Consider the following 16,310-nt stretch of genomic DNA (forward strand, 5'->3'; position numbering starts at 1 on the left):
TGAGATTTTCTTTTTACATATCTCCTTGAGCAGGTATAAAAGACTGATATTGGGAAATACTGTTTGACATCATAGTGAAATTGGAGATAATATTTAGAAAAACAGGGAAAATAGTTTCCCAGGGGATAGGTGAAGTAGCGAAGAAAGGGCTGGATTCTGGATCTAGAGGTTTAATTTCATTTGGCTGTGCTGGGCTTGACCTGAGATGCAACAGTTGTTGCTGTAGGAATCACTAGAGGTTTATGACTCTAGGCAAGAAGGCAGGAGCTGTGGAAACCCAGAGGACTTTAAAGGTGCTGATTCTAGAAGTGCAACTCAGGTATTATCTCTGTAGATAATCTTCCCTTGAAAATCACAGCTACCAGAGTCCTCCTGCTTCTCAGTGTGGGCAGGAAAGGATTCACTCCTCAGTAATGTGGCAAAAAATGTGCTGTAGATGCAATGTGAGCACAGATCTCAGTTATGTAATCCTGCCCCAGCACAGGTAGAAGCAGCTGGATGCCCAGAGCTCGGTGTTTCTTGAAGACATGAAGCCTTGAGCTGCTCAGATCCTGTGTCTCTGCTTGCAGATGTCGGAGAGAGACAGATGCTTTCGCTTAGTCGCTCAGCAAACAGGGACTGAAATCCACTTCACTTCCTAGAGGACTTAACAGGTTGTAAGAACAGGCCATTCACCTGCTTAGCTGCTACAGTGAGATGCTTAACATTTAGAGAAACTACTCATTTAAATGGGAAAAATCCCACCAGCAAGAAGCAGTGCACTTATATCTGGAGTTTGCCAAAAGCCTCATGACAGGAAGAATGTGATGCGTTTGGAGCAGGTCTCTGGTGAGACAGAAAGGTTGCTGCAACACTGAAAAGGGCTTTTCTGTAAAGCCCAGAGCAAGCAGAAATTAACTTTGCCTGCAACGGACCTCCAGGAACTTGGAAAAATCTGTCTGCAAGTCCAGCTTTCTACAACTTCCCTTGAGAGTATCTGGTAGCAAGGTGTATGTGTGCATGTGTACATGTGGGGGGCTGCAGCCCCCTTTTTACCTCCCTTTCCCATGTGCACGTGTTTCCTCTCTCCTGCAGCTCAGCCAGTACCCTCACCTGCGGGAGGAGATGGAGAGGATTGTCACCACCCACATCCGGGAGAGAGAGGGCAGGACCAAGGACCAGGTGGGGATCAGGAGTGTGTGTCGGGGGAACTGGCTGGGGGACACCTTTTGAGGATGTCTGAGTTGGGCCTGAGCCAAGGGGTGTCTGGCTGCAGAGGGGATTGGATGAACAGTGTGCAGGGCTCTGTGTGCCCTGTTAGCAGTGTCAGTCACTAACCTCCTGTCTGTGCCTCTCTTTGGCAGGTCATGCTTCTAATAGACATTGAGCTGGCTTACATGAACACAAACCACGAGGATTTCATTGGCTTTGCCAAGTAAGCACCCACCTCCTATTGCCTCCTCTTCTCCACGTGTGCGTCCTGTGGCTCTGTCCTGTAGCTGCTCCAGTATAGGAGGTGCAGAGGGCCCTGGTGCAGATGCTATTGTCCCAAAAATGGTGCAGCAGCTCTCAGTATTGCTTATTTTTTCAGTGGCTCTGGATTGCAAGGCTGGGGTGAGAATAGAGATGCCTGGAAGGGGGTGTTACAGGATTAGATTTGTGTCAGAACAAAAAAACCCAGCAGCTGTGGAGGGTTAGTGACCCAAATGAGGTTCATGTGGGAGCAAGAAGATGAGTAGTCCAGGCTGAGAGAGCAGATGGCAAAAGATTGGGTTATTAAGGCTCGGAAGTCAGTGCTGGGGGGCCCCAGCTGATTGCAGCAGCTATCCAAAGGGAAGGGAATTCAGGTGATCAAGAAGAGCCTTAGAAGTTTTGAATGTCTCTGCTGTTGTTTTCAGTGCTCAGCAGAGGAGCAGCCAGATGAGCAAGAAGAAGGCCGCTGGTAACCAGGTAGGCCAAGTTCCATCTCCTTCACTGCTGCAAGGAGGACATGTTTGCTACCTGGAATCCACCAGGTGGACAAGTGCTGGGCTGGATGCAGCACTGCTCCAAGTTGTTTCATTGTGTTGCCTCTTTTTTGTTGTTTTTAACTCATCAAACTGTTTATAACTGGAGGATAGTGGTTTAGGCTATCTGCAGTCAGGAAGAACTGAGCATCTGGCAGCAATGGAGGGCAATGGCAGCTTGATCATCAAGATCAGGTCTTTCTTTTCTGGTAGAAATCCATATTAATTAATGTTCTGTGAATTCCTGTTTGTTCAGCCCCTTCACTAACTGTGCCAACTCTCCTGCCAAGGTGGGAGGTACAGAACACCAGGTCTGACCTCTTACAGAATTGTTCTTTCTAGTTGTCTTTTCCCATGAGTGGTATCTACTTTCTGAAAAGAGATTTCAAGAGAGTTCATGGGCTCTTTTTCTGAAAAACTTCTCTGGAAGTGTATAATCTCTGTACAGGGAGCTAGAGAGTGATGACAGCCATGGTTGCAGTGGGTTTGTATCAGAATACACCCATGGGAGAAGACAGCAGTGGAGGGGAGGACTTCCCTTAATCCTCCAGGAACTGTAAGGAGTGTACACAGAAGTAAAAAGAGAATAATGACACTTTGTCCCAGATTTGCTGGGGACATGGCAAGGCTATCTTGGCTAGAAGATCTTGGAAACAAAGCCTTACAGGCAGCTTCATAGAGAATGGAAGCAAATGCTTTTTCTTAGTCTTTTAAAAAGACATTCACTCCTGACATCTATCTTCATAACAGAATGTTGGCCACCTCTCCCTAGACATGACGTTGCAGAGTGTTTCAGATTGTTGGCAGGCAGGTGTCCTCAGCAGGTTGGGCTGGCCAGCCAGCCATTTTGGAGCAGCTGTAGGGAATCCCATCCTCTGCAGTCCCTTCCAGTAGAGCTGAGGGTAGAAGAGTGCAAAGGGCAGACTCCGGATCTACCTCTAAAGTGCTTTCGCTTTCCCATTAGCAGATTTATTTTGGGATGGGGGTTGCTTGTGTTAACACCTGGGGTAAAAGATTTGGTACCAGCCTCCAATTTATTTTATTTTATTTTTGAGCCTCTCTTCTCCTGCTCCAGCTTTCCTGGTAATAATCTCTCCTCTCTTTGCTCCTCTCCTGCTCTCTGCTCTGCTGCTGTTGCTATGGTTCCCCTTTGCAGGATGAGATCCTGGTGAGTAGAAGGCCACTCAGCAGGGTGTGCTAATGAACATTAATGTTGCATCTGGGAAGGCAAAACCAGGGCATAAACACATTATTCCCTCTGCTGCCGAATGGGGAGAGGAGGGCAGCTGGCATTAGACACAGATGAAGCAGAAACGAGGTGCACAGGTAGTATGTTGAGGAAGAATTCAGAACTGCGGTACATCTTTCGAGTGGGTGGAGATAGAAAGCAGCAATCCAAGGATATGCAGTTCTGTTCCACTGCCCCCTCCTGTCCACATGGAGAGTAGGACTAGCTCGAGCTTAGAAGGCAGAAGCTGAACATCCGAGGCTCCTATGTTTGCCTTTACAGAGTAAATTGCCAATTAAATGATCCTGTACCTCAGGGCAGGTAACTGGGTAGGCCACCTGGGTAGGTTGCTCACACAATGCAACCAGCTAATACACAGTGCAGTCTCATGGTTTTTCCATGCCAGGAAGTTTTCAGCAAGCATATTCATACAACACAGTACAAATAAAGCATGCAGATGTTTCTGGGTGTGAATAGTGCAGTAACAGTAAAAGCTAATGTCTTTAAGCTGATGCATACCTGCATTTGATTATGGCAAGTGTGGGGTTCTGAACTAGCACTTGGTGAATAGGAGTCCCCTAGAGAGTAATAACCTGGCTTCTTTACAGACTAAACTTCTAGGAACTTGTCTTGCCCAAGATTAATATGACTGCCCAAATACCTGGGTATGCTGAAGTCCAGGATACTAATTCCAGATGCACCATTTTGTTCTGTTATCCTTAGTGACTTCTTTAATTAAACTAAATTCTTTCTGGGGTGCTTGGTTGTGTCCTGAGCTAGTTCCCCCTACCCTGAGTTGAGTGAAGCACTCCACACTTGCAGAAAGGTGTGCTGGTGTCCTGGTTTCCTCTAGATGTGGCCTCTTCTGGGTGTTTTGCTGTGATTTGGTGCTTGTGGATTGTGTCCAAGGCACTCCTGGTGTAGTTCTTTCTGTATCTCTTTCCTCTTGGCAGAGGGTATAATGCACAGCACTGCCAGGTTCCTTCCTGCCTCCTTTTTATGCTGTTCCTGGCCCTTTTGGGGCAATGACCTCCACTGGCCAGTTGAATGGGGGCTCTTCTGGCAGCAGCAGAGAGCACCATGTTCCTTGTCTTTCCATACTGCTCTGCATGTAGGGATACCCTTGGATCCCTCCTCTGTCACCTGAGGCCAGGAATGATTGTCCTTGTTAATGCTCACTGCTTCCACCCCTCAGGTGATCCGGAAAGGCTGGCTCACCATCAACAACATTGGGATCATGAAGGGTGGCTCCAAGGAGTATTGGTTTGTCCTGACAGCAGAGAACCTCTCCTGGTACAAGGATGATGAGGTGAGTATCTCAACTCTGCTGCTCAAGTCTCAGGCATCTGATGAGGACCAGCCCTTCAGGTCACTGGGTATTACAGATGAAACTTCTGAGTGCTGTCTGCAGCTTGTGACAAGCTGAAACTATCCTTGGGCCAGGCTCCCCATGGCCTCAGTACTGCTGAGCATTTCAGAATTGATGTGAATGTGGCTTGTTTGACGCACAAGGAGTAATATTTATGCTTGAAGTTCTGGCTTAGTGGGAAGTTGACAGGCATTTGGAATGAATTTGACCTTTATTCGTTTTGCTGTGGCAGCTGTGATCATCAAGGGTGTGATGGGTTAGTTCCAAGATTTGGACTTTCAGGCATTTGTGGGGCAGCAGTGAGTTTTCTGAAGGCACGTGGCAGTGATTTCATGCATCTCCTGGTTCCAAGAAAAAAGCTCTCTCAGAGCAAAGCAACAGGAGCTGTGGACCTGAAGCTCTAGCTCAGGTACTGGCTCCTTCTGACTTGGAGTAAATTAGTTAATCTCACCCAGGTACAGCTCTTAAGCGTGCAAAGTAGGAATGTCTTTTCACTGATTCTATATTGAGCATGCCAATATAAAAATAACATATTTAAAATGTTGTATTTAAAATTGTTTGAGTTGTAAATGGTCAGAGTTCTGCTGATCAGAAGTACAGTGATGTGTGGAATACCACTGATAGGAACATGGACCTACTCTGTAGAGTTGCTTGATATCTTGAATATTAGAAATTCTGGCAACATGCTGTGATGTGTTTCTGCTTCAGTGGGAATTGTTATAAGCAGACAGAATCGTTCCAGCTGAAATCACTGTCAACAGCATCTTGTTTCCAATGCAAGACAAAGGTAGATAATTGTCCCTTTTGATTACTTTGAAAATAGAAAGAATAGCTGCATGGTTCTGGTAAGGATGTGATTGAAAGGTTTAGTCCCCTCAATGTGCTGGGAGATTAAAAATGTCTGGTATGATGTAATGGCCCTGAGTTGATTAGGGTTTCTGATTGCAAATGAAGAAACTTCTCTGCCTCTTATTGTGGTTTGTGTCCCTCAGGTGTTCTGAGGCACTCACTGTTGTGTCTGGGAGCTGCAGCCAGGACTGGATTCTTGTCTAGTTGCTATCAGTGGGCCTGTTTCCTTCTCAGCAGGTAGAAATGATGACAAATACAGTGATGAATCAGCCTCTAAATATTGCTTTCTGTATGGAGATGACTGCTGTGCTGCTATGGATGAGCAGGCAGCAATTTCCTAATTAAAGAACCAGGCATTGAAATGGCTTTCTCTAAATCAGTGTGTCTCTGCTGTAAGACCCCTGCCCTTTGTGTTCAGAGTTGCTTGGGGAGGCTTCCCTCTCCTCTGGGCTTCATATGCAGGTCGAGTGGTTATAAACATCAAGTAGTTTAATCAAAGCCAGCTGCTGCATCTGTATTACAGAGATGATCAGAATTCCCTGTTCTTCCCCCAGGGAGTGGGAGGGAGGGCGGTCTGCAGTGGGGATGTATAAACTGTTGATAGATTCCAGTTGCCTGGGATGAGGATTGGACCTCCCTCCCCTCCTGAGGGAGGGCAGCCTTGGGGGTTGATAGCAACTGGAGGTCTGCACCATTTCCCTTCTGCAGAGCTGCCTAATCAAAACAGTTCCCTGCCAGCCCCTGTCCCTTAAACACAGAGAACCAGCACCAATGAGGTCTGAGCTGCCTCTGAGAAAGGAGCCTTTGTTTTCAACTGAGTGGGAGCAGGGGGGAAAGGGAAGTGTGTGTTTTATTTGCTTCCTCCCCAAGTTCAACTCCTTGATCACTGGCTGTTGTGAGGGAGAAAGGAAGCAACGTCTGCCTGGACTCAAATATTGAATCAGGCTAAAAGTTGGTGCATTTGACGGGCAGCTGGGAGAGGCTTGAGCGTGGGGATTCCCATCCCAAACCTCAGTCCTGCATGGAGCTGACTCAACACCCAAGAGCTGCTCACAGTGCATGGTCCCCTGACAGACAGGGGATTTTTACATGTTTGTTACAGAGCTCTCCTTCTTCACCAGTTTGGGAGAACTCATGTCCTCTTCATCTCCTGAAACAGTCTCATGTGTTTTTAAAGTTGTACACCATGGTCTTTCTTTGCTTCAGCTCTGGAAGGAAGGGGGAGGCTGTCTGCCCCACCCTGCAGTTTTGTGGGCTCTCATGTCTTAGTTCCCCTGTGCTCTGGCTGCTTTCCAGAGGGAACAAGGAGAAAGCTGAATCTGCCTTTTGTGGATGGAAGCGCTGGTAGCAGAGCTGTGGGTGCTGATGGGGGAAGGAGCAGGGTGAGGTGGTGTGTGCTGGGGCGAGGGTGAAGGCTAGGCCAGCACCTCTGGGGCCAGCAGGGCTGGGGACACTGCCCCTCCCTACCCTGTCCCACAAGGCAGGACCCAGTGTCTGTGGAATGAAGACATCTGGACCCCATTAGTGAAATACCAGTCTTTCCGCAGCACTGGCTTGTTTTTTTTCTCTGCCTCTGAAGAAAGGAACTGAAGCTTAAAATGTCTTAAAGGGCCCAGCATTACATGTTAGCAGGGATATATGGCTGTTGATGCTCTGGAGGGGCCTGAAGGAGTGTGCTGGGGAATGGGAGGGGAAGGAAAGAGTGGGCCAAGCGGGGGTGGAAAGTTGGCTCCCCACTCTGCCTTGCTGCCAAGAGCATGTGTGTGTGCTCCTGGGCTCTCTGTTTTTCTTCCTGTCTCCTTTCAATAAGTCAAACACTGGCCCCATGGAGAGTGGCCCCACAGAAAGCTTGGCCTCCCAGGACCTGGCGACCCTCCTGAGGTACCTGCATGTCCTGAACCCTGTGGGATCATGCTGCAGGCCAGCAGTGGGAAGGAGAGGTGGGGAGGAGCCTGCTCTGGATGCTGGCTGTACGGAGTGAGGTTTCCTTGCTCAGGGAGGCCATAATATCCCAGTGGAGCAGCAGCACAGCACCAGAGCACACTGGCTGCTCAGCAAGCGCCACAGTGGACATGATACAAGAATTTGATTTGAATACTCCTCCTGTCCAGATCCCTTCTGAAATGCACAGTGCCTGTGACTCTGCAGGGCTTTCCTGCCTGCTGGAAAAGATGGTCTGTGAGCTTGGAGAGAGCTGCTGGTGACAGGGACCTTGTAGGCAGGGTGGAATGAGCACTGTGCTCTGTGGTTCCTGCCAGTAAAGCTCACACCCTGCTCTACAGGGTAACTGTTCCTTCTGGAGTGCCTGTGTGCCACTGTGTGCTGGAGTGTTTGCACAGCTGGGTGGATGGATATATCTGCTGCTTCCTTTGGGTATTTTTGTGAGTGTTCAATACAGATGGAACCTTTTGTCCTTACTCAGGTAAATAATGTACTAGAAATTTGGGTCTTGTGTGAATGAGTGGCTACATAAGAAGAATGACCTTATTGGCTTGGGGATGTTCACATGTTGCATGCAATGTTGCTGCATTTCAGACCTGTGTGTACAAGGAGGGATGGCTGCAGAGTCTTAGATACTTTAGGTGCATGCAGATGCTTCATATTCCTTACAGATTGTGTTGATTCCTGATGCTGTTGAGCTTCTTCTCTGTCTTCATGCCTTCTCTTTTGCTTGAAACGTATTCCTGTCCTGGGGAAGTGACAGGCACTAAATAGCTGTGTATTCTGTACCTGTCAGTGTCCCTTACCCAATTCTAGTTTACAAATAAACACATGGATCAGTAGAGACTGTCCCCCCACTGTACACATGCACTTCCCTCCTCTCTGGCCCTGTCCACTTCCCAGTCCATGTCCTTGAGGCCCAGATCAGATGGTAGAAATCCTTTTTCTTTACTCAAATGGCCCCAGTCATCAGAAGCTTGCTGTGATGAGTTGGCTGCAGTCAAGTTTTTGCATCCAGCTTGTTTTAAAGAGCATAAGAGTAGGTCTGCTCTGAGGTGGTTCCTCTCCTGCTTTCATGCTGCTCTCAGGTGCTCTCTGGAAAATGTTCATTTTCTTTACATTCTCTGTGGAGCCTTTCCATTCATGCACTTATCTTTTTTCACAAGTGTATGTTTTCTCATAATCTTACTCAGATTTTATCAGTCCTCATTTATGCTTTCACTTATTTTCTCTTCTTTCTCTGGCTGACAAACATCAAAGCAAACACAACATCCAGAGCATCCAAAACTGCAACTTTGAATCCCTTGTGGGTTTTTCTTTGTATTATGACCAATATTCTTTACAGTATGAACTCCCCTTCCTCCAGTCACCTTTCTATGCTTGAACCTGCCTTCTCAGGTAGCAAAGCACACCACAGTTGTGACTCTGACAGGCCTGTGTGTTTATTTCTGCATTTTATGGCAAAGCTTAGCATGTGAAACACAAGCCATCCTGAACACAGCTACCTTGAGACAAGCACGTGAAACTGAAAGAAATAAGAATGGAATGAGAGAGACAGAGCAGAAATAAGAGGGTTGTGAGTAGGCTGGTGAACAGGCAGGTAGAAGTGATCATCAGGCATTGCTCCAAAGAGTTAGACCCTCCCAGGCTGAGAGATGAGTGACCTCTGCATGCAGCCATCCCCAGAGCCCACCCTCTCCAAGCGTTCCCTCTGCCGTGCAGGTGTTGCCGTCCCCGTGCAGCACTGGCAGTGTGTGGTGTATCCCAGCACAGCCTAACCAATGTGCAGACTACTGTACAATCTCGTAGTCCTGAACAGGTAGTCTGAACACTGGGCAGACGGAGTGGAGCCTCTGCGATCTGCTCTCTGCTCTCCGGCAATCAGCAGCTCGTTAGTCCTCTCCCCTCCCTGCTTTTGGGATGGGGTTGTGCGGGGCAGAGATGGGGTGAACGAAAGTCCAAGTCCTGATTGGAAAAACATCCTCCTCTGGCAGCTGGGGGAGAAGAAATGTTGCTCCCTGCATGTTTCCAATTTGGAGCAAGTCTCCAAGCGCCTTCCTCTTCCATTGCTGGTGTCAGGCTGGTACCTGGATTCCACCTGGGAGATGCTGCACCTTTTTAGAAAGAGAAAAAAAAAAAATCGATTACTGCAGTTTGAGGAGGAAGTCTTGGCTGTCACCCAGATGTGCAGAACTTGTTGCTTCATTCAACTCCTTCTCTTCCCCATGGAGCTGTGTGGGAGGATCCTCAGGCCCCATTGCACCCTCATCTCCTGTCCTGAAGACCAGCGGGTCCAGAGCAAAGCTCAAACAGAACCAGCCTTTGCTTCCAAGCCCTCCAGAAGGTCCTTGGACAGGGTTGCAGAAGGCAACCTTGGCCAGCTGCCCTTGCAGCTCACCTCTGGCTGCTGCAGGAGCAATCCACATCCCTTCTTTCTCTCCCCCCACTACGCCCTGGCATTGCTGAGCCTCCCTCCCTCTTCTGGTTTTTGCTCCCTCCCTTCTTGCCTCCTTTCTGTCCTTCTGCCTCACTTGACGTGGCAGTGGAAAGCTAACTAGACTCGAGGGAGGAGCTTGCTGGCTGCTGGGAAGGCAGAGTTTGGCAGGAAGTGAGCGGCTGACGGATGGGGTTGCGCGGGGGAAAGGAAGGTTCCCTACCCTGCATGGAAACTTGAGGAATGCTGTCGCTTTCTGTGACGCCTGGCTCTCATCTAGTGATTCCAGATGTTACTCCCTGCCCACAGGATTTGCTCCCTCTCCCTGTGCTGCAGGGATAAAAGGGGACTTCATTCCTCTTCCCTTCCAGGATTCCTTCTCCTGGTGTGGATGGTTAAGATTTGTGACCAAAAATGTGAACACTTGGAGCTCCCATCTTGGCACTGGTGGTGCACTGGGGAGGTGTAACCTGCCCTCTCTCAGGGGTGTGAAGCACTTTGTGTGTGTCTGTGTGTGTTGTGCTTTCCCTTAGCAAAGCAAGTCAGATACTCTGGGATGGTTCATCCCTGCCCTGGCACAAGGGGACTGGGGAGAAGTGCCTGGTTGTCCTTTGTGAGGGCTGGTGGGCATTGCTGTGATGTTAAAGGGGTCATGACAGTCGAGTTTTGGGCACTAAAGTCTCTCTCAAGCAACTCAGGCTTCTGCCTCTGCTTCTTCATAAGCCCCCTCATGGCTTCCTAGGGTGGCACTTGGCTGCAGGTTTAAATCTGCTCATTCTTTCAGCTGATGTGAATAAAAATCTTTAGTGCAGGTGAGTTAATTACCATTGCTGTGCTTACTAAGCCAACAGTAATGGTTGTGATCAATCATATAAGTCCAGGTCTAGTGTCTACAGAGCTTTTGAAATAAATCAGCTTAAAATCTTAGGATGTGTTGTTTAAGTTAAACCAAGGCAACTTTCTGATGTAAATGAGCCATTACAGCTGCTCTGCAGCTTGGGGGAGGAATAATTCCTATAAATTATGGTCTGAGGGCAAAAGTGACACAGGTGGGCTGTGTCTGGGAAAGATGGTCTCAAGATGTGTGTGTGTAGTGGGATGACCAGGGCTTCCTGGAGGACTCACATCTCACAGATTCAGCTCTTCTACTTGCTAAGACAAGAAGCAGAAAGCAATTGCTAACATCTTGAGAGTGGTTGGTTCCACTTAAAAAGCTCAGCTCACTTGCTTTCAGATAGCCCCTGAAAAACACTTTGGAATTTTTCCTAATAATCTTTTAGTGTGCATGTATTTGTGCAGTGTGTTTATTATAAATTATGGTGTTAATGTTTCTCCATTGGAGTAGAGTTTTATTACTGGAGTTCCCAAAACGCTGTGCATGTGTTTAACAGAAACAATTTTACTGAAACTCCAGGCATCTCTGGGGCAGATTTGTTTACCTGTAATACTTTACATCTTGCAGGAGGAAAAGGAGATTAAGACGTTTAAGCAAGATGAATTTCTCCTAATTTCACACAGCTTCCAATTAAAACAATGGCAATGTCTTCTCCCATATCCACAGACCTTTGTCTCTGTGCAGAAAAAGGTGTTTGTCATAACAGCTACAGGGAAACCTTTAATTAGTTTATTTATGCTCCAAATGCAAACTGAGATCTGATAATTCTGCCAATTACTTTCTTGTGCTGTGAGTGCCAATTTCCAACCTTAGGGAGCCCACACATGCATCTGTCAGCTTCATTTTGCATGTATCCAAGAGCAGGAAAATTTACTTTGCTGCTGAGGCAGTCCAGGTGAATGGAGGGAATGCTTGGAGTCAGGTTGGCTTGCTGCCTGGTAAATTCTGTGAACTTCTTGCAGCTTATTACCTACAGTTTAGCAACAAATAATTCAAGTGATAGTGCAGATTATTGCTATATCTGGCCAAAACCCCTCTCTAGGATTTAGCCACCATAAAGAGATGTGTGGATTTAGCCACCATAAAGAGATGTGTAGCAATAATAAAGGACGTTGGAACATCAGGCTGCAACTGCAGCATCACTTTTTTCCTGCAGTTATTGTGCTTGCCAGCCCACAACTGGAATGGCTCATGGATCCTGGTTGGTTTCCTGGCCATGTGTATTTTCTTTCCCTGGTAGATGCAGAGTACAGAGCCATATGGCTGCATTCTGCACTGTGCTGGGGGCGGGGGAATAATCCTCTGGCACTTTTCCTGCCTCTGCAAGGAGCTTGCAGTCATCTCTTTCTGCAGCTCTCCATGCAGGCTGACTCCTGGGGGGAGCAGCAGCCCTGATGAGGGGTGGTTACCCTGTGCCTGCAATATTCCCAAGCCAACACTGAGCACCATCGTCTGTTTTGTACAGTCTGGGGGTCTCTGCCTCTGCCACACCTCCCCTTGGCCTCATGGCTCTACAGATGAACTCACAGCCAAGGAGCACATTTTATATAACACATACTCTGCTGCTGAGGGACGGTTCTGCCTGATTTTTTTTTCTTCTCCTTATTGATGAAGGGCTATATGAATAACATAAGCCTCTTGGGATCAGACTGAGGACTTTGAATATAGGATTTCACAAACTACTTTCCCATTTCTATCTGTGCTCTTCCTTCTCTTCCCTCCTGACTCCAAGTCTGGAAAGCCAGAGAGAGAGAGAAGCCCTTTTCCCCTCTTGGCCAGGATGCTGCTCAGCCATAGCACACCCTGCCAGATTGCTAACGTATGGGCAGAGTGCTCAGCCAAAGTTTGGAGAGGCTCAGCCCTTGGCAGCTCATTCCACACTTTCCTGTCTCTACATTCAGGAAATGAAGTCAGATTGTTGATATAAAACAGGCTGGGTTGAAAGCTGAGAAGCTGGAAAGGCTGAAGTGGGGGACTGGGAAGGGGGAGGTGTAAGGAGATGGGGAGCAGCAGGGGCTCACTGCAGCCTGCCTGGCCTGGGGGCTCCTTGTCTTGTGCCCACATCCTCCACTTGATTGCTCTTGCTGCCTCCACCTCGAGGACTGATAAGTTGTGCTGGCACACAGATATTTTGTCTTCTGTTGTCTGTGGCAAGATCAGCGTGTGGAGATAGTGCTGTCTTGATCATGTGGCAGCATTACTGTGAGAGCTTGGAAAGGGTGAAAGTTGAAACTCTGGCAAAGAGCACGTTGTTTCCATATCAGGGACATGGAATTCCCTTACTTTTGGACATTTTTTCCTGAAGAATGACACTATTGCTGAACTTCTATGAAATTATGTGGGCCTAATGCAGAAGGTTTTCCTCAGACATCTTTAACATCAGCAGTTTTTGTTGTATTTGTTGAGTGGTTTTTTTGTGGGTGTTTTGGTGGTGTGGGGTTTTTTTTTTTTTTGGGGGGTTTTTGTGGTTTGGGTTTTTGGTTTATTTGCAGGGGTTTTCTTTGTTTTGGTGGTTTTTTGTTGTTGTTTGTTTTGTTTATTTTGGTTTTTTGTTGGCTTTTGGGGGGGATGTGTGGGGGGTGGTTGGCGGGTTTTTTTACTAGCCCAGGGACTGTGGAGTGGATGCAGGGAGTTCCATTTAAGTGAGGCTGCAGTGAGGATGGTCTTACTCTGCCTAGAATTTAGCAGTTGGTGTTGTTCTCTTCTAGGTCACTAGCTCAGCCTAAGTCAGCGTAGTGACAACCCAGAGTAATAGAAAACTTGCAAGTTCTTTGTGGCTCACAGAATCTGAAGTAGTCTGAGTAGCTCTGAGAGCAGCATGTGGCTGACAGATATCCCAGTAGAAAAATACCTGCCCACATCTAATTAAAGCTGATCAGCAGTATTAGAAACTCCAGGGAAAATTGCTTGGAAGAATTCTTGTGTTTTCATGGCCTGGCATCTTTGAAAGGGAGTCTGGCAACAGCCCAAGAGATCTCTTCTGTTTTCTAGGTGCTGTTTTTTGGGATATTCCTGTTGCATATGATTAGCAGTGAACTGGTACAGTTTTGTCTTTGGGATATCTCAGTACTGTGAGGTGCTGGTATCCTTAGCAAACTCAAGTAAATTTAGCTGAAGCTTAAGAGGATGTTAGGCTGGACTTGCAATTGTCTGGGTGTTAGAGCTCAGCAGCTTTGTCACTTTTACCTGCTCCTCTGCCCTGCCTTTCCTTCCTGGTCAGCTCTTCAGGATCTCTCCTCACTGCCCAGCTTTGTTTTCCATCCTGTTTCCCCCAAGAGTGATCATGTTGTTTCCAGCCAAGAAAAGTCTACAAACAAGATCTCACAAGGGGACAGTCTCACATGCTTGCTTTGCACATTGGAGGATGCTCTGGGTTTGGCTTGGTCTTGGAGAACTGCATTCTGCCTTTTGGAGACCAGTGTGAGGGCTCCCTCTCCTGTTATGCTGGGGTATAATTCCCAGCTGGGAAAGGATGCTCTGAATGAGGGCCTTAAACCACATTCAGTTCTGTTAATTTGCTGTAGATCCAGATTTGAGACTAAGCACAGGTTATAATTTCTGACTTAGTTTCTGAATGCAAATGTAAAAGGTAATCAAGTTTTGATTTTTTTTTTAATGAAGGTGAAGGGTTCACAGTAACTAATAGAGTGTAGGACTAGGACAGTGATAGGATGAAGTAACAAAATCAGCAAGTCAAGTTTTCTGAAGAGGTAAATTTGAGATATATATACATATATACATACATCTATATAAACAAACCAGATCTTTAACACTGTATTTCACATCAAGGTTTATTGACACCTAACTTCTGTATCAAACCAGCTTCTCAATTACATCTCTGGCTTTTCCTGAACCTGAGTTGACCCCCTTTGCTAAGAAGAGTGGGACCACAGTGCTGAGCACAATCTGGGGAGGTTGGATATTGCTGTGCTGGTGTCTGGTCCTGGAGGAGTCAGTGGGACAGGGTTGTTGGGCCACATCACAAAAGCAGTTGGGAAGGACAAACTCTTGTTTCCAGCTTTCCCCTTCTCTCACAGACTGAAGGAAACAGAGGACCTGGGTCTGAGGATGCCTCTCTGTTGCTGTGGGGCCCTGATGCTGATAGTCCATGCTGGCAGAGCAGAGGTAGCCCTGGAGCAGGGAGTGACTTGTTCCTCATTCCCTTTTCAGGAAAAGGAGAAGAAGTACATGTTACCAGTGGATAACCTGAAACTGCGGGATGTGGAGAAGGGCTTCATGTCCAGCAAGCACATCTTTGCTCTCTTCAACACTGAACAGAGGTATGCTCCATCTCAGCACAGCAAGCTGCTGGAGCCAGGGACAGGATTCATGTAACAGAGTAGGGATGAGTGTGTTAGGATAGCTGTCCAGGAAAGATGTGAGGTCCTTTCAGGACAGCCACTTCCGAAGGAGATGGGAGGATTTAACTTCATTCCTTCTGATCTTACAGATATGTATAATTTTCCTTTTGTTTGCCAGTGCATGGCTTGTGGTGTGAACTTAACCCTTCAGCCTTTTGGTGTGGTTACCTCGGTCTGCCTGTGGCTGGGATATATATTTATAATCACAGTGTTCTTGGTGAGTGACTAGGGAAATCCATAAGACCTGGAATGGGTGAAGGAGTCCAGCAGCGAGCAGAATTGAAAAGAGAATCTTTTCCAGGCCTTGTTGAAACATACAACTGATTTGAGAGCAGTCAAACCTGATTAAAAAAAAAAGTTCCTTCTGCAGGGTCATCAGGAGGTTCCTAGCAAGGGACCAAGTGTCTCTGTCTTAAAATGACAGGAGGATTCCCTAGTCATTGATATCCTTGTCAAATATGGGCAGATCTGTGAGTCGAGAGAGAGAATAATAAAATATGTGTCTTCCTGTCAGGAATGTTTACAAGGACTACCGGCAGCTGGAGCTGGCCTGTGAGACCCAGGAGGAGGTGGACAGCTGGAAGGCTTCATTCCTTAGGGCAGGAGTCTACCCAGAGCGTGTTGGGGTAAGTGACAGCCACAATAATGGGATAAGCAGGAGCACAGCATGTGTCTTGAGAGGGATAGCTTCATCTTCTTGTGTTTAAAATAAGTCTGTGAAGGTTTTGTCTTTCCAGAGCTGAGAATTCTTTCTGGTGCTTCCATTAGGGAAGCTTGAGATAAAGTAATTGGCAGCTTCAAAGGGAAGATAAAGTAGGAAAAGACTGCCTTGATAAATCCCTCTAGCTGTCTTGTTTTGTGGACATTAAATTCACAATATAAGGGTGACATTTAATACTGTGACTATTAACTGGTATGGTATCCACTGAGCAAAGGCACTATTCCTTTTTGTTAACTCTGTACAGCCTTATTAGGAACCTCCTGATTTAGCAGTTCTCCAACTTTCCTTCCTCCAGCTAATTAGGGAGGGATGTTCTTTGAATTTTGCTTTGTGGATACTCTAATATGCTCCTTTAGCAAGAACTCTTATCTCTTCCCTTCCCCTTGTCCCACAGCACTTATTGTCAGCATTATTTTGTGCTTTAAAAGTATCTTCTAGACAATTGTGATATTTGTTTCTGTTCAAAGCCTTTCCTGTTCCTCTGTGAGAGGAAGCTACTATAAATAGTTTTCCCATTAGAAAAGTGG

At 47.0% G+C, this 16,310-nt stretch overlaps 1 protein-coding gene across 6 annotated transcripts in view; it reads left to right on the forward strand.

The window, feature by feature from the left end:
- The window catches only part of DNM1 (dynamin 1), a 65,393-nt gene that overhangs the window by 36,893 nt on the left and 12,190 nt on the right, over nucleotides 1–16,310 (forward strand). For 5 of the 6 annotated variants that reach the window (XM_030961770.1, XM_030961771.1, XM_030961766.1 and 2 more), the window contains exons 11-17: nucleotides 1,075–1,161; nucleotides 1,344–1,414; nucleotides 1,878–1,929; nucleotides 3,142–3,153; nucleotides 4,409–4,522; nucleotides 14,872–14,981; nucleotides 15,577–15,688. In XM_030961770.1, the coding sequence (XP_030817630.1) occupies nucleotides 1,075–1,161; nucleotides 1,344–1,414; nucleotides 1,878–1,929; nucleotides 3,142–3,153; nucleotides 4,409–4,522; nucleotides 14,872–14,981; nucleotides 15,577–15,688 (558 nt within the window). The remainder of the gene's footprint in view (nucleotides 1–1,074; nucleotides 1,162–1,343; nucleotides 1,415–1,877; nucleotides 1,930–3,141; nucleotides 3,154–4,408; nucleotides 4,523–14,871; nucleotides 14,982–15,576; nucleotides 15,689–16,310) is intronic. The other variant, XM_030961769.1, reaches the window with a different exon arrangement.

This window comes from Camarhynchus parvulus, chromosome 17, assembly GCF_901933205.1.
Source record: "Camarhynchus parvulus chromosome 17, STF_HiC, whole genome shotgun sequence".
NCBI classification, from domain to species: domain Eukaryota; kingdom Metazoa; phylum Chordata; class Aves; order Passeriformes; family Thraupidae; genus Camarhynchus; species Camarhynchus parvulus.